Raw genomic sequence first — 19,918 nt, forward strand, 5'->3', positions numbered from 1 at the left:
AGATGCCCTCTTAGCGCAATGTACAATAAATCCCACACTGACATCAGTGTGGGTTTATTATGCTGTGAAGTGTACTACAAACTTCCCAGAATTCAGTAAAGCCATTAGGGTGCTGTGAGGTGCGTAGTGACAAAGTCCCAGACCATATACTCTTTATGCCTTTACTCCACTTACAATGTCTAAGAATGGACTTGGAAACTGTAGGGGTACACTGCTAATGCAACTGTACCCTCGCCAGTGGTATAGTGCACCCAGCGAGAGGTGTGACTTATCTATACCATAGGCAGTGGGTTGCAGGCATGGCATACAGGTATGAACATAAACAGCAAAAGGCGCACCACAACCTCAAATTAAGTCAAAATTAGTCCATGTACATCCAATTTTTCTTTTCCAAAATGATCTTCTTTATTTTTCATATATTAAAATGACATTTAAGAACAGCCAGAGCAGCCGACGCGTTTCGTCCACTTGGGACTTCTTCAGGGCGTAAGAGATAATACATCTGTTTATGTGATTCTTTCTTGAGAATTGAAGGATGCGGAATCGGGCATTCTAAAGATTCGGGATCCCACTTTATCATTGGTTTTTAACTTAAATGGACACTCGATCCTTAAAAAGACGGGACGCTCACTAGCTACCTATCGACATCAGACCACTATTCTACTCAACGTACTCATTATTCATTGACTCTGAATGACACTCCTGAATTCTCAAGAAAGAATCCGGTGCTGTCCCAGAGGGTTACCGCTAGCTCCGTTCCTTCTGAATGGCATACAGGTATGTCTGCCATATTGGCTCTTCAGTTTTCTCTGCACCAAAACACGCCACCTGCAATGGCAGTGTGTGTGTGTTAAGGTACCGGACCTCTAAGGGTGACACAGAATGTGCTGCAGCCCTTAGAGGCCTTCCCTGGTCACATTGTACCATAGTACCTTTACATGTGGCCACAGGGGTGCTAATTGTGGGTACAATTGTAGTTTTGGGAAAGAACACTGGCCCTGGGAACCTGATTGGGAGGGACCCAGGACACAAAGTCAAAGTGCAGCAGAAATCTGGCAAAAAGTGTGGGGAGGAGGGGAGTTACTGAAACAGAAACCCACTTTCCCTTCGAAGACTCATTTAAGTGAACATTCTACCTGTAAAAATCGATAACTCAAAGTACTTACTTTATCAGAATGTAGAAATTTATAAATAAACATACATGTTAGTTTTCTAAATTGATTTTGGATTTTTTCTCGATTGTGTGTCGAATTTATTGCCTCTGTGATAACAAATACTTAGCACTACCCCCTGATAAGCCTAAACTGCTCGCCAACACTACCACAAAAGATAGCATTTGGAATTATTACTTGTATCTCTGTAAACCAATAAGGCCCACCTGGACTCTGCACAGTGTACCTCATTTTGGTGAACGATATAGAGAGGCGCTTGTAGAAAGAACAAATGATGGATGGAATGCTGAACAGTGTCTAACACTTACCCACCAGTACAGAGATCTGGGTCTAAATCTATTTTTTATTTATTTTTTGCTCACCATGCCACCCCAGTATGGACCCAGCCATATGCAAATCAGTCTTAAACTCCCCCCGGTCCTTCCCGGACTGGAAACAGGCATCCTAGGAACGGTTGTGGGGTTAGCCAGGATAGCTTCTCTTTGGCGAAGGATATATGATATATCAAAATGAGATATCGTGCAAAGAGTGCAGTTGTTCACTTAGACATTGTTTAGCATTTTGTTCATCAATTTTTCTTTTTTCATCTATATAGAGAGCTGCTTCCTACAATTATCCTATTTCGAGGCTTAGGTTATGTTTGTATTCATCAGTAAAGATTAAATCAATATACTTTTCTAACATCATAATCTGGTAGCATACCAATGCTGAAGAACTAATATTACAGGTAAGTATATTGTAAATCATGTTCTAGTTTCATTTTGTTGTGTTATGAAGTGTATTAACCTCAATTAAATATACTTCTAATTGCAATTTGTATTTTAATATTTCACCGATTGCCTTTTTTTGTTCATTTTGTAGGTGGACTGACAAATGGTAGTGGACGATATATATCAGCCGCACCTGGAGCTGAAGCCAAATACCGCAGTGCCGGTAGTACATCCAGTCTTTTCAGTTCCAACAACCAGCTCTTCCCTCCATCACGTCTTCGCTACAGTCGATCTGATATTATGCCCTCTGGTCGTAGCAGATTGCTGGAAGATTTCAGAAACAATCGTTTTCCCAATCTACAGCTTCGAGATCTCATTGGACATATTGTTGAATTTTCTCAAGACCAGCATGGATCAAGGTTTGTGTCAAAAGTTTTGCATTATGTCCAAAGATGTACCGTCACTCTTCTGTAATTACAAATAGAGAAGACGCTTTATAGTACTTGCACGCAATCAAGTGTGGGCATATGATGTTTCAATAAAAAATTTAGGACTGTTAAAGATGAAACTGAAATTCAAATTTGCTAAATCTAAGCAAGGCATAGAACATATGTGAGGTGGAGATCAAAACCAATTGATACTATTTACGTGGATTCTTTAGCATTGATAAAGCACAAGTCTCAGGCTGTTCCTACATCTCTTTTTCACGCATTCAGTGCTAGGTTGTGCTTTTTATGTCCCAGGGTTTATCCATTTACTGCGCAATTCTGCTGAGATGTGAAGACTGCTTACTATAAACAAGTCACCACTGTGGCTGTGACCTGACAGAGGCACAATGTAAGCGATGGCTGTTGTTGACCGCGATTCACAGCACTGCGTTTCCCGTAGCATCTGCCAGTCAAATCAAATCAAATCAATCTTTTTTCGGAAGCCAAAGAGGCAACCATAAAAGTACATGAAAATACAATTGACAATGACATCTTCAAAATTTTCAGCATGAAGAAAGCAAAAATACTAAAACAAAAGAATATATATAAAAGGTACCTCTCCAATGCAATAACATACAAATGTTATTATACAATTTAGTAAGAGAAAAAAAATTAAATTGACATGTCACAGATTCTGCCTATGTCTCACTACCAATTTTAAGTAAGTAACTATCTGTTTAGCAAACAGCTCAGTGTCCAATAGTTGCATAACAAGGAAAGCGGGACGACATCTACGTAAGCCCCAAATTTTCAGAATCGGGATTAGCCACTGTTTTCTCAAATTGTGGTAAAATTTACAGAACAATACTGTATGCAGTGTAGATTGAGAGGAACTCATATCGCAAGGACAGGATTGAAGATGTCTTTCCCAAGATTTAGATATAGGAAAGGTAACCGAATGATGAAAAACATTCAGTCTAAGCCTTGTTAAAAGAGATCTCTCATAATCAGTAATGTTAAATGTCATGTAAGGCTGGATTGAAAGTCGTTTGGGTCAATAAGGAATATTGAACTGTGGGTTTGTGGGCTTCGCTAGTTAACCTCAGAGATTCTAGCTGAGCGAGGCACAGCTTTTTGAATTGTTTCCTTGGGATTTCAGCGATTTTCAAAGGGGAAAGATAGTACTGTGTCATGCCCAAGTCGTCTAAGAATCTCTTTACATAAGAAATCCATCTGACCTTATGTGCTCTGTCCAAGGCAATACAGTCTTTTATAAACCCTTGGGTAAAGGTAGTATCTTTGGAGGTCCAAATGCGGTGCCATAATAGCAAGGGTGGGTTGAATCCTTATTAGATCTGCTACAAAAGGCAATCCTACTTCTAAATGACATACGTAGATTGAAGTAGTCCGCGGGACTACCAGGAGGAATCGTAGGAATCTGTTTTCTACCCTTTGGACCTCTTCAATCTTAGCGTAGCCCCACACACCGGCCCCATAAATTACGCTACCGATGCATTTTGCCTTGTAAATTTCCAGGAGTTCAACAGTAGGTCGTCTTCCTAATTTGCTGGCAAAATTAACCAAAGCGGCTGTTGTTCTAGCAAAGGTGAGTTTTCTGGACTCGATGGCACTTTTCCAGGAGCATGTTTGTTTGAAAACAATACCCAAATATGGGTACATATTAATGCTCTCTATTTTTTGATGGTCTACAGAAATAGTCATTTTGTTCTTTTTCAATGACCCGAGAGACATTACAAATGTTTTTTTAATATTAATCCTCAGGTCCAAGTTCTCCATAAATGAGTGGTATTTCGTGAGGGAACGCTGCAGTTCAAGCGGAGTTCGCGCCAGAACTACAGCGTCATCCGCGTAGAGTAGAGCCGGTATAGAACGATGGTTTATAGTGGGGAGGTCCTTTGCCCCAAGTAACATGGCTTTCTCCAAGCCATTTGTATATAAATTAAATAAAAATGGGGCCAGGACGCATCCCTGTCTAACACCGCGCTCCACTCTGAACGGTTTTGTCACCTCACCCCCCAAGCCATTTCTCACGCGGGCTGTAGCATCTGAGTACAGTCCGTGCAGAAAAAGTATTAGGGGCTCCTCTATTCCCATATTCTCAAGGATGATCCACAGTTTAGTGTGATTGACACAGTCAAATGCTGCGGAGAGATCCACGTATGCCAAGTAGAGGGCCCCTCCTTTGGCACTAACATATTTGTCTATCATCAAGGAGAGGTTAAGGGCTTGCTCTGTAGTTCCCAGGCCCTCACGGAAACCATACTGAAGATCCGAAAGAACTTTGTTATCCAGTGCCCATTGCTGCAGACGCTCTAGGATAACTCGACCGGCCACTTTCCCAAGTGAATCTAACAAAGAGATCGGTCGATAAGATGGCAAGTGGCGGTCCCCTTTTTTAAAGATGGGGACAAGAATTGATTTAGTCCAAGAGTCAATAGGGCCCAATGCACAAGAAGCTTGTAGAACCCTCGTTAAAATTGGAAGCCATAAGTCCATCATGAATTTTAAAAAAATCAATTGGAACCCCGTCGGGGCCTGGAGCTTTACCATTTTTACTAGCTTTTAAGGCTTGTTCCACCTCCTCATATCGAATGTTAATTGGGAGAGGGAGATTTGGGGTATATGATCTAGAAAATGTTAAAGGGTCAGCAGTTAAGGGAAGGCTGAATATCCGCTCAAAATATCCAAGCCAAGTTTGTTCGTCTATTGCAACCTCGACAGTTGGCTTTGGCGCAGAATCAGTTAAAAAAAGGGGACTTCACAACCTTCCAAAAGGCAGCGGTGTCCCCAAGGATAGATGTTTTATGTAATTGATCCCAAAGCTCTTTTTTTAGGTAATTTTTCCTACGCCTTAGAGCTTGTTTATATTTGATTCTGGAGGCTGCAATTTCCTTGCTGTTCCTTACCTTATTTTGAAGGACAGTTTTTAAATTCTTGTACGCTTTGGTACAGGAAGAGTCAAACCATCCCTTAGGTTTTCCATTTTTTAGATTTACGGATAACGAATCCTTTATTGCAATCAATAATGTTGCAAAGTTATCCATGATTCCCTCGTTAGAAGTGCCTGGATCGAGACATTTATTGATCACTGGGCCCATTTTTTTTACCAATGATATTGTAATAACCATGGGATCAACTTTTTCCCATCTTAGTGAATATCCATTCAGTCTATCTAAAATTAAATTGTTTTGGGCTAAAGTTGCCTCAATATTAAGCCTCTCTCGAGTCTTGGGAGTTTTTATAACGAGACTGATAGGGTAGTGATCACTAATGTCAGTATCATGTGTTTTACAGGTGGATAGATCTTTACCTGCAGCCATAGAGAGAAATATAAAATCAATGGTGGATGGCCTGCCTCTTCCGTTAAAAGTTGGTAGCACCGGTATGGGAGGATTCAACATATTATTAGCTGGTGTAAGATCTAATCCGCTCAAGATCTCATTCAAGAGATGTCCAGTTGAAGTGTGTGAAAAGTGAGGTAACGGATCACCATTCTCATCCACTATGCCGCACACTATATTATCGCTATGATTACATAGATTTTGGTTAAAACCCCACCCCAAATTAAGACCAACTCCTTATGTGTTTTTAAGAGTAAATCTTGAAAGTGACCGTGTAATTCCTTAGTTACATTAGCCAAATCAGAAGCAGAAAGATTATTATAAAAATTCACTATAACTAAGGCTTTGCAGGTATTCCAATGAAGGAGGAGAATTTGGAAATTTACATTCAACGTTATAGGGACTATTGATGTAAAACGGAGGGTATTAGAAACAAAAATAGTTGGACCCCCCTTAGCCCTACCAGAGGGAGAGGGTAAAGCTGGGGAAAAGTATGTTTTAAAACCCTCGAGATGTATTTCAGTGGAAGCCCAGGTTTCCTGAAAGCACAGGATATCAAAGTCATAAATAAAAGCAAGCCAAGTGTCATTCAGAACCTTTGAACGGAGACCAGCCACATTCCAAAATAGAATATTAAGCAATCAGTCATCTTTATAAGCCGCACCATCAGGGATCGTTCTCAGCGAATCCACATGGTTGAGACACTGAACAATGGGTAGGGAGAGGGGGCCAGACGTTTCAGAACCCACGGACATGCGATCCAGCTCTACACTGGAGGGAAGTGGATTACACATGGGCATAGCTGACAAACCGTCCAGATTAAGTCAATCCACTCTCTCCAGTTCAGAAAGCTGATCGTAATAGTTGAAGGTCGGAATATTATAACGTAATCTGGGAGCCTCATTTCTAGCCACAGCTGATAAGTCGCGGGATTGTGTGTCTAACAAGTGGGGAAAAGATTGGGGATAAAAGAAAGTCAAATCCCTAACTTGAATCTTGGTGTTGGCACTAAATGGAAAAAAATTACTGATATGGTGAATCACTCACCTATCCCTAACATTTATTACAATGCAGTCTCCTGACATATCCTTTGGCCTACGGCCCACCCAACTTAGCCTTCTTGCAAACAAGATTTCTCCAGAGATAGTAGGGGGTAACGGTCTATTCGTATTCAGCCAATGGGCAACTTTGTTTCTTAACTCGGGGAATGTTTCTGTTTTGCCCTGTATTAATTCTGGTACCCCGACTAGAACTGCAGTATATGGAGTTGATTGTGGGGGTAAATCAATATGTGGAAAAGACTGCATCGGGGTTGGTTGCGTGGAACGTTCCATAGGGAGACCTGGAATGTTAATAGTATTTGTTACGCGGCTTGCGGGCTCGGCGTCCCTGTGTGGGGCAGCTTCCCCTGTTGCTTGACTCTAGGGTGTAAGTTAACTTCCGCTTGGCCAAAGCTAGTACGAAAAGTGTTAATTATTTTTTTCATATTGTCCATTTTTTCCCCTAAACACTTTACCCTTTCTAAGAGTGGAGACATTAAGGACTCCATAAGATGTTCGATTCTTTCCAAAAGATTCTCGTTTGAAGGGAGAGAAGGAGGTGGAATAGATATTTGATCAGGTGAATTAACATACAAATCCTTATCCTGAGACGATTTAGCTACACTCATGGATACATTTTGACTGCTTTTTTCCCTCTCGTAGCGATGGATTTCGTAGTGACCTTTTTGTATTTGTTTTCACCAGAGGTACATTTCGATATATTAACAAGCTTTGCATTTTTTGTGTTGAGCCCATCCCTAGTAGAATGTTTTAAAATAGACCTGTTTTTTTGCCCTCTTGTTATTACCCTCGGAATGTGAGTTGATGGACTTAACGGCGGGGATGACATCAAAAAAGGGTTTATGGGTAAGTCACAGGTTGGAGTTAGGGGAACAACCCCTGAGTGGGGAAGAAAATCTGGAGGCAGGTCATTAGAAAAAATAGTGGGGGACTGAGATAATCTAGGTAAGTCTGGGTTTGTGGTAGGAGAGTCAATAGCCGTGATAGATATAGCTGACTGAGTGGTAGGAATAAGATGGGGTCCCGGTAGAGCTACGAAAGACGGAGCCAGGATCGAATCTTGGGAATTAATAGTTAAAAACGATGTATTGGTCACTTGTGGGGGAAGAAGACTACCAGCGGGTAAGGAGAGGCGGCGTTCGGTATTTTCGATTGCATTAGCAACCACCCCTATTGTTTTCTGTAGCATACGATCAATAGCGGTCAGGCTAGGTAATGGTTTATTTACATTCTCAGTGTGATTTTTTGCGTGTGTTATGCCTGATTGGTTTCTCCTACTCATATTTCCACTATTAGGGACACGCAAAGCAAGGGAAACAATAGGCAACAAGATGAGCCAACCAATGGGGATGGCCCGACCCGGCCAGTCCGGCCACTAACGGCCACAAACGGTCCCGCCCTTGTCCCGGTCTTCTCCCGGCGCGCGACCGCGCAGCGGATGTAACAATCAGTTAAATGTCTGGGGCGAGAAGAGGATGCAGCTGATTCAGGTTACGGGGCTGCTGGTCCTCGCAGTCCCGTCCTCAGCTTCCAGCCGCCAGCAGCTTTCACAAGGGTTCTGGAGTCACTCTCAGTAAAAAAGGATTCAATAAAATAAGGCAGGCTTCCAAAAAGAGTTCACAGGACTCCCTCGGCGAACGGCGCCCGCGAAGCAGGGGCCGTGAAGAGTTATGTAGTAGCAGGCAGCGGGGGCGGGAAGAGGATGCAGCTGATTCAGCACTGGGATCTCTCCTGATAGCAGGTGAGTAATTTCGTTTTCGTTACTTGGTTGATTTTAGGTGAATATTTTAAAGTTTAGAAACTCCACACTTAGAAGAATTTCCAAGTGAAACCAGTCAATGTTACCCTATGGAAGAAAAGTGATTTATTGGCTTTTGGGTAAGTACTCGACTGGCAGAGTTAAGGTTCTGGGCATAGACTCAGGGGTCTCCCAGGGTCGGGTAAGTACAGTTGTTACACCCTCAGCGGCACAGGGGCAGCCGGGTGCAGAGTGAGTTAGGCCCAATGTTATCCTATGGGAGGCAGGGGGCCCTTGGTTGGTGGCTGCTGGCTAGCAGGCCATGCGGCTGTGGGAGTTGGGCTCCTGGTCACTTGCTCGGGGCAAATGGGGAAGTAGAGTAGAGATTGCACTGCCAGGGGCACTCGGGCGGCTGAGTGCAGGGTGCTTTTGAGCCGTCGGGTGCTCAATGGATTGCAATGGAGAAGCTCAAAAACGAACAAAGGCTGCAAGCTCGGGGACGAAGATTCTTCAGGTGTGACCACCACTTCGAGGGGTAAGTTGGGTAGTTGGAGGATAGGTAGGCACCCAGGAGTTGGGCACAGGGGGCCGCCGGGTGCAGGGGTGCCTTTTGGTGTCGGGATATCTTACCCTGGGCTGGTCGCGGTTGGAGGGGTCCCTGGTTCTGAGGCGTTGAGGTAGGTCATTGGGTGCTGGATTCAGGGTCACGGTCGCCGGGGGGACGTTCTCGAGGTCTTTGTCCACTCCAGCACAGGCCAGGCTTGGCGGGTGAAGTGTGTGCAGGGTTCGCGGTTCCTGGCTGATGCCAGGGGTCAGTTGTGAGAAAGTGGCTCTGTAGATACTGTTCACAAATAGTTACAGGGTGTACAGAGTCCACAGTCCCCAGAGGTTTGGCAGAGGCTAAAGTTAGATATAACCTTACTCTCTAATGTGGTATCTTGGTTGAGCAGTAAGGCAGTATCAGAGGACAGTGTAAAGCATTTGTTGTACACACTCAGTCAGCAAATGGCCTCACACACTCAATAACTGAACTCTAGGCCAATGTTTGTATATAAAAATATATGCTTGTTTTATTTTAGAACCAACAATAGGTATTAAAATATACTTTCTCAGAACGAGATGTTTTATATAAATACATTTGCAATATGCAATAGACTTTGTAGAAAGTTACAAGTGGTTGCAAAAGGTAACACAATTCTAAACACAATAATGCATTGAGTTCAATGGAAGTTTCAAGTTATTTGCCACAGATTACTTTTAGGATTACTTTTGGAATTCAAGGACTGGATCCTGGATTCAGTCCTGGGTCGGTACTTGGAATCAAGTGATAAAAGTCGACTTAATTACTGTGATGATTTTTAGACAATATTTTGCTATTTTTAAAGTTGCCATAAAGAGCGGGGCTGGGGAACGGTTATATCTAAATTTAGCCTCTGCCAAACCTCTGGGGACTGTGGACACTATACACACTGTACCTATTTGGGAACAGTATATACAGAGCCACTTTCCTACACCGGATGTTTGCAAGTTTTTTTTCTTCGAAGAAGTCTTTCCTTGTCTTGAGGTAAGGATACTCCTTCGGTGATATTGCGCATAGTCATCGACTCCATTGTTAGATTGTTTTTTTCTTCCATCAGGTTCAGACGTTGTAGGAAGCTGGGTTTTTGTTGCAGTAACACCCCCCCCCCCCCCCACACACACACTTTGTGCCAGACTACTGATGCACTTTGACTTGATGTAGCCTGGGTCCCTGCCAATGAGGTTCACAGGGCCTGTGTTCTTTCCCAAAGCTGTACCTTGTCCCCCTAATTGGCAGCTCTCTGGCCACAGGTCAGTCCTTTGTAAAATGTACCATGGGTACTAAGGGTACGGTGGCTAGTGAAGGCCTCTAAGGGCGACAGCACTTATTGTGCCACCCTTTAAGGCCCTGTGGCTTTACACACACACTGCCATTGCAGGCTGTGTGTTTTGGCGCAGAACAAAGTGAAGAGTTGACATGGCACACATCCCTATGTGTCATGCCTACAACCCACTTCCCTGGCATAGGTCAGCCACACCTCAAGCTGGGTGTACTATACCAGTGGTGAGGGTACAGGTGCATGAGCCCTGTACCTATACAGTGTATAAGCAAATTCTTAGACATTGTAAGTGCAGTAATGCCATTAAGAGTATATAGTGCTGGGAGTTTGGCATTACAAACTTCACAGCACGATAATGGCTTTACTGAAGATTTGGAAGTTTGGTATCAAACATCTCAGCACAGTAAACCCACACTGATGCCAGTGTGGGATTTAATGAAAAATGCACTCAGAGGGCATCTTAGAGATGAAAACCTACTAGTGTCTAGGCTGAGCGGCTGTTTTCAGCTGCCACCCCCAGACATGTTTCTAGACCCCTGGGTCAAGAGCCTGCTGCTCTCTGTGGCCTGAAACAATGCACATCCTGAGACGAGGTGCCAAGCCTCCTCCCCCGGATGGGCAGGGTTCACAAAGGGGAAGCTTCAAAGGCTTGCCGCCTCAGGTGCAGGAGGTGAGGTGAAGCACAACACTCAGTCCACGCCATCTTGAAGATGGGGGGACTCAGCCAACCAGAGACAGGCTCATGCCCCCTTCCCTCTCCCACTGGATGGTGGCATAATAGGGAGTGTACCCACCCCAGGGAAGGGATTCATTGGTCCCTGCCTATTACCTACCTGTAACGCCCCTAAATCTAGTATTTAATGGCACCCCTGAACCTTGCTTCCTCAGACAAGAAGAAACTACAAGAAGGAGGACCGAACACCCGTGCAGCAGCTAACAAGAGGAAGACTCCCACTGACTCAGCTCCAGCCCTACCGGCTTGTCTCCCCCTCGAACCTGCTCCTGGCAAATCCCGGTGTGTCCTGCTGCCAGCAACTTCGAAAACCCCGGAGGACCTGCCTGCCTTCAAGCACAAAGACTTTGTCTCCCAAGAACACCGGATTTGTTCATCTGCAACCTCTGGCTCCGGCCAGACACCGCGAATCCGCCCCATTCTGCACCCGCCGTCTACGGCCCGAGCGGGCAAAAACCATGAGAATGTCCCCCCAGCAATCCTGACCCGAGATCCGGCGACTCCTGACCTGCCTCAAGCCTCCCGCTGACGCCTGCAGCCTAAATCCGGAAGGACCCGCCAACCGCGACCAGGAGCTGGTAAGAAGATCCGAACTCAAAAGGCACCCCGGCACCCGACGCCCCACGGCCTTGAGTGGCCAAATCGACGGTGCCTAACCAACCCCAAACATCCCAACTTCCCTCTCGAAGTGGTAGTCGCACCCAGAATACCTTTCTCCCCAAGCCTGCAGTGCCTTTGCAAACCGGAGGTTCCGCATTGCAAACAGGACACCTGACCTCGAAACAGCACCCTGCACCCGGCTGCCCTAGTGCCGCTGAGGGTGCACCTTTGGTGCTACTTTGTTTTGCCCTGAGCTAAAGTCCAGGAACTTTTCTCCCAGAACCAAGTGGCCTGCTTGTCAGCAGCCACCAACCGGAGGCCTCCTATCCCCCTTTGGATAATGTTGGGCCTCAGCACTCTGCACCCGGCCGCCCTAGTGCCGCTGAGGGTGTAACAAGAGTGCATCCCTGACCCTGGGGGACTCTTGAGTCTACCCCCAGAACCTCAACTCCCACTCCTGAATACGTACCCTAAAACCTATAACACTATTTTCCTCCATAGGATAACATTGACTGTTTTTCTTGGAAAACCTAAAGAAATTCTTTAAAATTGTCCCGACTAACAAAAATGATTTTAATTACCTGTTTACAGAAAATTTCAGAGTGTAGTATCCAGGTATACTACACTGTGTAAGAAAAGTAATCTCAAAAGTAACTTACCTGTAATCTTATTGAAAATCCTATACAAAGTATATGTACTCTATTTACAAAGCATTGCATTTCTCAGAAACAATACTGTAAGTCAAAACAAAGTACATTTACAATTGTAATCCAAACTGTGTTACAATCTGTATATTTACTGCAAAGTACTTATCACGTACCAGTGCTAGGCTTGCTTGGTTCTAGGAAATAAAATAACTAAAAGAATATTTTTACACAAAAACAATTGGGCTGAAGTTCAGTCTTTGAGTGTGTGAATTCATTTGCTGACTGAGTTTGTACAACAAATGCCTAACACTGTCCTCTGATAAAGCCTTACTGCTCGACCACACTACCACAAATAGAGAGTAAGGTGCTATCTACTTTTACCTCTGTCTACCTTTCGGATTCCACTGGACTCTTTGCACACTATACCTCATTTTGGTGTAGTATATACAGAGCCAGCTACCTACACCCACCAACAAGCCAGTGTTAGCCAGACAGTTATACGCGCACCTCTTCAAACGGCTGCAAATTCAACAGCCTAACCACCGCATTTATGGGAGGACTGCACAGCATGTGTGTCTACAGCCACACGTGCCTCAAACCGAAAATGTTACCCTGTAAGCATCTGTCTGCTGCATGTAGTGCTGTAGATTCATCTGTTCCCACCCTCCTCCCAGGACGCTTGTGCATATTAGTCACATTTTTATATTTCAGTTTCTTTGCATTTACATCTTCCTATACAACACAGCTTCACATTCCATCCTCACCCACCATGTGGAAAATAATCTAACAATGGAGTTGATGAACATGCTCATTCCCAGCAAGAGGAGGATTCACAATACCTTGTGTGAGAAAGTGCCATCTTTCTTGCATGGTATGCCCCCACTTTTTGCTGAATTGCTGAATGTACTTTGACTGAGTGTGCCCTGGACTCCTGCCAATCAGGTGCCCAGGGCCTATGTTCCTTCCCTACAACAAACCAAACCCAAATTGGCAAACCCTGGCCACATGTCAGCCCCTGGTAAATGGTACCCTAGGTACCCAGGGCCTTGTGACCGGGAAGGCCTCTAAGGGCTGCAACACTCCTTGTACCACCCTTAGAGGCCCTGTACCCTTACACACACACTGCCTTTGCAGGCTAAGTGTTTGGGTGCAAGACAAAAACAAAGTCGACATGGCACACATCCCTGTGTGCCATGCCCATCACCTACACTGCCATAGCATATATCAGCCACCCCTCTAGCTGGGTGCCTTATGCCAATGGTGTGGGCACAGGAGCAGGAGCCCTGTGCCCCTACAGTGCCCAGGTCCATTCCTAAATACTGTAGGTGCGGTGCTGCCATTTAAGAGTACATGGTGCTGAGAGCTCGTCAAACACGAGCTCCACAGCACCATAATGGCAACACTAAAGACTGAGAAGTTTGGTATCAAACTTCTCAGCACATTAAACCCACACTGATGCCAGTGTGGGATTTAATGTACCCAGCACCCCAGAGGGCATCTTAGAGGTGCCCCCTTAAACCTAACCTACAATCCACGTCTGCTCTGAGGCTACCTAGGCTGCCACCCAGCAGACATGTTGCTGGACCCCTGGGTAGGAGAGCCCCTGCTCTCCTGGGCCTGCAACAATGCAAATCTGGTGCGAGGTGATAAATCTCCTCCCCCAGGATGGACAAGGGGAAGCTTCAAAGGCATGCCGCCTCTGTGAGCTTCCCCAGGCCACTGCAACCCCCCACTCTGGCGGGAAGCTATGGCCAGAAACCCCAAATAAGGACAGGGGATGTGCCAGCCTGTCAACCCCACCCCTCAGGTGGGGAAGGCGAGGTGAAGCACATCTCCCGGCTCTCGCCATTTTGAAGATGGGGAGCCCTACCCTATCAGGACTAGGCTACTGCCCCCCTCCCACAGGAGAGTTGTAGGATAGGGGGTGTTCCCACCCCAGGACAGGGACCCATTGGTCCCTGTCCTTCACCTACCTGTAACACCCCTAAATCTAGTATTTAGGGGCACCCTGAACCTTCCTTCCCAAGATTCCAGATTCAAAACTACAAAGAAGAGCAAGAAGAAAGAAGACCTGCCCTGCAGCTGCTAAAAAGAGGAAGACACCAACTGCTTTGGCCCCAGCCCTACCGGCCTGTCGACCCTCGAACCTGCTCCTGCTCCAACCCGGCATCTCTTGTGGCCAGCAACCCCACCAACCCCGGAGGACCTGGCTACCTTTTGGCTCTAAGCCCCTGGGACTCCCATGAGTAGAGGCTCTACTCAAAACCTACCTCTAATCCCTGGCAGCAGCCCGGAACCGCGAACCCAGCACACTCTGCACCAGCCAAGCCTGGCCAGTGCCGGAGTGAACAAAGACCCCGAGGATGACCCCACGGCGACTGTGACCCAGAGTCCGGCACCCAAGGACCTCCCTCGACACTCCTGAAGAAGCCTGCAGCCTCAGAACAAGGTGCCCGCCCTACCGCGATCAACAGAGGGTAAGATTTACCGACACCAAAAGGCACCCCGGCACGGCGCCCTGCGGCCCCCTGTTCCCAATCCCGAGGTACCTACCTAACCTCCAACTATCCAACTTACCTCTCGAAGTGGTGGTGGCACCTGAAGAGTCCTCGTCCCCGAGCTTGCAGTCTTTTTCTAAACCGGAGATTTCCCATTCAAATCAATTGAGCACCCGAAGGCTCAAAAGCACCCTGCACCCAGCCGCCCGAGTGGCCCTGGCAGTGAAAACTCTACACCTACCTACTTCCCCACTTGCCCTGAGTAAGTGACCAGGAGCCCAGCTCCCATAGCCGCGTGGCTTGCCAGTCAGCAGCCACCAACCAAGGCCCCCCTATCCCTCATAGGATAACATTGGGCCTAACTCTCTCTGCACCCGGCCGCCCTAGAGTCGCTGAGGGTGAACCAACTGTAACTACCTGACCCTGGGGGACCCCCGAGTCTATGCCCAGAACTTCAACTCTGCCAGTCGAGTACTTACCCTGAAACCGATAACTCTATTTTCCTCATAGGGTAACATTGACTGGCTTTTTCCTGAAATTTCTTCTAAGTGTGGACTTTTCAAATCTTAAAATATTCACCAAAAATCAGCCGAGTAACGAAAACGAAATTACTCACCTTCTCTTAGGTGAGCTCCCAGTGCTGGATCTTGGTGCCCAGCACTGACTCTGAAAAATACTCACAACTGTACTTACCTGTAACCCAATTTTCTTCTATAGGAAACCATTGACTGTTTTTCTGTGAAATTTCTTCTAAGTGTCGATTTCTGCAATCTTTAAATATTCTTAAAAAATCGTATAATATCTGAAAACGTAATTACTTTCCTGTTTTGGATAAAGGTCCCAGTACTGAGTCTAGGTACCCAGTACTGGATTACAAAAGTAACTAGAACATACTGTACCTGCAACTTGAATTTTCTTCCATAGGGAATCATTGATTGTTTTCCTTGAAATATTTTCTAAGTGTCAACTTTTAAAATAGCTAAATATTGTTTAAAAATCATTACAGTACTTAAGTCGACTTTCATCACTTGATTCTGAGTACTGACCCAGGACTGAATCTAGGATCCAGTCCTGGAATTCCAAAAGTAATCTAAAAAGTAATCTGTTATGTTATGTTATGTTATCCGGATTTATAAAGCGCACAGCTGCCCCAGCTTATCATTGAGCTCAATGCATTGTTGTGTTTAAAATAGAGTTGCCTATTGCAACCACTTGTAACTGTTTACAAAAACCAATTGCATATTGCAAAAGTATTTATATGAAACATGTCATCATGAGAAAGTATATTTTAAATCCAAGTGTTGGTTCTAAAATAAAACAAGCATATATTTTTTTATATAAACCATTGGCCTAGAGTTCAGTTATTGAGTGTGTGAGACCATTTGCTGACTGAGTGTGTACAACAAATGCTTTACACTGTCCTCTGATACTGCCTTACTGCTCGACCAAGCTACCACTTTAGAGAGTAAGGTTATATCTAACTTTAACCTCTGTCAAACCCTTGGGGACTGTGGACTCTGTACACCCTGTACCTATTAAGGAACAGTATATACAGAGCCACTTTCTCACACCTTGTGATTCAAAATACGTTCTTCGAAGGAAAGCCACTTGCGCGCATCTGGGCCTACCACTAGATGGTAGGATTATGCACAACATGTGGATTTACAGAATTACATGTCTCGAACATTTACTTATAGGGTAAGTAACATTTTGCTTCCCGGACAGGTCTGAAACCTGGAAGAAGTATGCATAGTGAGATGAATCTGCAGGCATATTATGTATCCACGAGACATATTACCTAAGATGATTAACTTTTTTCTTTATGGCCTTATTGACACACCCTCTGACTGAAGGCTTGGAAAATTCCTTACAGTGACATTTTGGAAAAGATCGTTCTTCACCTGTAGTATGCTGATAATTTGCAGAAAGTTACTTTGGCTTCTTTCATTGTTCCAGTTTAACAAAAAAAACATTTAGTACACTGATTAAGCTATAAAGAATAATTTTGATTTTTTAAATATTAGTCACTTGAATGTTTTTTTGTACTGTCTGAAACAGCCTTTCCATACAACTGCCTTAAAAATGTGATTTGTGATATGTTTTTTTTTTTTTTAACTTGGACTCACAAATTTTATTTTGATCCTTCTGTTTTTAACTTCTTTTTAATATTGGACCATAAGTATTTTGTCAGATTTTTGCATTTGCGTTATTTCACTGTTGTACATTTCTAGGTTCATACAGCAAAAATTAGAACGGGCAACACCAGCTGAGCGTCAAATGGTATTTAATGAGATTCTACAAGCTGCCTATCAGTTGATGACTGATGTGTTTGGAAACTACGTAATTCAGAAGTTCTTTGAGGTGAGCCTTCATTTAAACATGAACACTGTGCCCTTATTTCCAGCTCTCTCCATTATCCGAATTTGGGAACAGAGACTTAAAATGTATTAAGTTTGAAAAAACTGCATGTAGTTTGCCCAACCATTTGTTTATTTTTATGTAACCTGCACTCATACCACGGTTCCTGTATGCAGGTCGTCCATGAGTGACATCTGTCGGCTAACTTTTTCATGCCTTTTCCCATACTGCTTAGAAAAGTCATTGATATTTCAGGAGCTTTTCATGGTGTGAGTAGTTTGTATGTTAGCACTGCCTTCTATTTGCATCCAGTTCAAGGAGATTATCTCATCTGAACACCATGGGTCATACCTACACTGCCATGCTGGTTTTCACCTACTCTCAACCTGGGCTTTTTGTTCAGAGATCACCATCTTTTTTATGTTGAACTGGATCCCATGTATGAGGGACTGCTTCAGCAACTTGATCCTCTGCGAGTCTGACGGATCAGACTACCATTATTGTGGATATAAAAGAGACCTGGTACAAATCCCAAAAACAAGGTAGGCGGCCCCTTTTAAGAATGAGTCGTCATCAGTTTTTTTCAATCCCTTCTTGCAGCCAGGGGATTCAAAATGAGGGAGGGGTTTTGGTGGCAACTGATGCATCTGTGCAAGTGTTGATGGACATTTCCCAGTGTAAAGGCAGCGCATTTCATTAACATGCTGATACGAGAATTGTGATGCAACGAAGTGACAACATTGCCACCGCTCACTGCAGGGTGGTGCGTTCCAAAGCAAAGAACCTTTTTAATGGCTGTTTTTGACCTCTGCCCCATTACGATTCTACGTTGAACATTGACTTTACCAAGTAGAGCAACATTTTACATTCTAGGCTTCCAGTTTTAGTCCTGTAAAGAGTTATTCTGATAGGTGTACGGAGCCTACCTGTAGGAAAGTGGGTTTCTGTTGCAGTAACCCCACCACTTTTTACCAGGCTACTGATGCACTTTTTCTTGGTGTGCCCTGGGTCCCTGCAAATCAGGTTCCCAGGGCCTGTGTGCCTTCCTCAAAACTAACCCAATTGGCATCTCTGGCCACAGGTCTGCCCCTGGTAAATGATACCACAGGTACTCAGAGCACTGTGACCAGGGAAGACCTCTAAGGACTGCAGCACTTATTATGCCACCCTTCGAGGCCCTGTACCCTGACACTCACACACTGCCATTGCAGGCTGCGTGTCTTGGTCCAGAACAAAGTGAAGAGTCGACATGGCACACATCCCTGTGTGCCATGCCCACAAACCACTGCCCTGGCATACATCAGTCACCCCACTAGCTGGGTGCCCTATTCCAGTGGTGAGGGTACAGGTGCATGAGCCCTGTACCCTTACAGTGCCCAAGTCCTTTCATGGGCACTGTAAGTGCAGTGCTGCCATTAAGAGTATATAGTGCTGGGAGTTTGTCATTACGAACTCCACAGCACCATAATGGCTACACTGTAGACTGGGAAGTTTAGTATCAACCTTCTCAGCACATTAAACCCACACTGATGCCAGTGTGGGATTTAATGTAAAATGCACAACAGAGGGCATTTTAGAGATGCCCCTGAAATTCGACCAACTCTTTGTGACCTGACTGAGTGGCTGTTTAGGCTGCCACCACCAGACATGATTCTGGACCCCTGGGTCGAGAGCTTGCTGCTCTCGGGGGCCTGAAACAATGCACATCCCGTAACGAGGTGCCAAACCTCCTCCCCCAGGATGGGGGGTTATGAAGTAGAAGCTTCAAAGGCAATGCCTTCTTTGTGAGCCTCTCCACACCATTTGCCGCTTTCAGCAACTGGTCCCCACTGGTTCTACTCCCTACAGGAGAACCGGCGAGAAAAACAAGTGAGGAAGAGAGGTGTGCCCACCTCTTCCAACTCCACCCCTAATGTGGGGGAGGCGAGGTGAAGCACAACCTCGAGTCCTCACCATCTTGAGGATGGGGGGACCCAGCCAACCAGAGACAGGCTCCTGCCCCCCTCCCACCTGTGAGTGGCAGAATAGGGGGTGTACCCACCCCAGGGAAGGGACCCATTGGTCCCTGCCCTTTACCTACCTGTAACTCCCCTAAATTTAGTATTTTGGGGCACCCTGAACCTTTCTTCCTCAAATCCAGCGACAACCAGAAAAGAAGATAAGAAGGACGAAGAGCCGTGCAGAGCTAACAAGAGGACGACGCCCAATGACTTGGCCCTAGCCCTACAGGCCTGTCTCCGCTCGATTGAACCTGCTCCTGCGAAATCCCGGCGTGTCCAGCAGCCAGCAACCTCACAAACCCCGGAGGACCTGCCTGCGTTCACTTTCCAGACTGTTTCTCCCGTGAACACCGGATGTGTTTTAACTGCAGCTTGTGGTGCCAGCCAGGAACAGCGAATCTAGCCCACTCTGCACCTGCCGAACCCAGCCGAGCTCTAGTGGAAAAACACCATGAGGAGGTCCCCCCGGCGATCCTGACTTGAGATCCGATGACCCCTGACCTGCCTCAAGCCTCCTGATTTCGCCTGCAGCCTCAATCCAGAGGACCCCCCCTACCGCGACCAGAGCGGGTAAGAAAATCCGACATCCCAAGACACCCCTGCACCCAACGCCCCATGGCCTTTTGTGCCCTAACTAACCCTCAACATCCCAACTTACCGCTCAAAGTGGTGGTCACTCCTGGAAGATCCTCGTCCCCGAGCCTGCAGTGTTTCCTTGTCCCAGAGAATCTCCATTGAAATCAACAGGGCAC

General features: G+C 45.5%; 1 protein-coding gene across 2 annotated transcripts in view; it reads left to right on the forward strand.

Annotated features, from left to right (window-relative positions):
• The window catches only part of PUM2 (pumilio RNA binding family member 2), an 886,789-nt gene that overhangs the window by 507,622 nt on the left and 359,249 nt on the right, over positions 1-19,918 (forward strand). For both annotated transcript variants that reach the window (XM_085610624.1, XM_085610625.1), the window contains exons 14-15: positions 2,034-2,301; positions 17,040-17,169. In XM_085610624.1, the coding sequence (XP_085466750.1) occupies positions 2,034-2,301; positions 17,040-17,169 (398 nt within the window). The remainder of the gene's footprint in view (positions 1-2,033; positions 2,302-17,039; positions 17,170-19,918) is intronic.

Source organism: Triturus cristatus, chromosome 6, assembly GCF_964204655.1.
Source record: "Triturus cristatus chromosome 6, aTriCri1.1, whole genome shotgun sequence".
Lineage (NCBI taxonomy): Eukaryota > Metazoa > Chordata > Amphibia > Caudata > Salamandridae > Triturus > Triturus cristatus.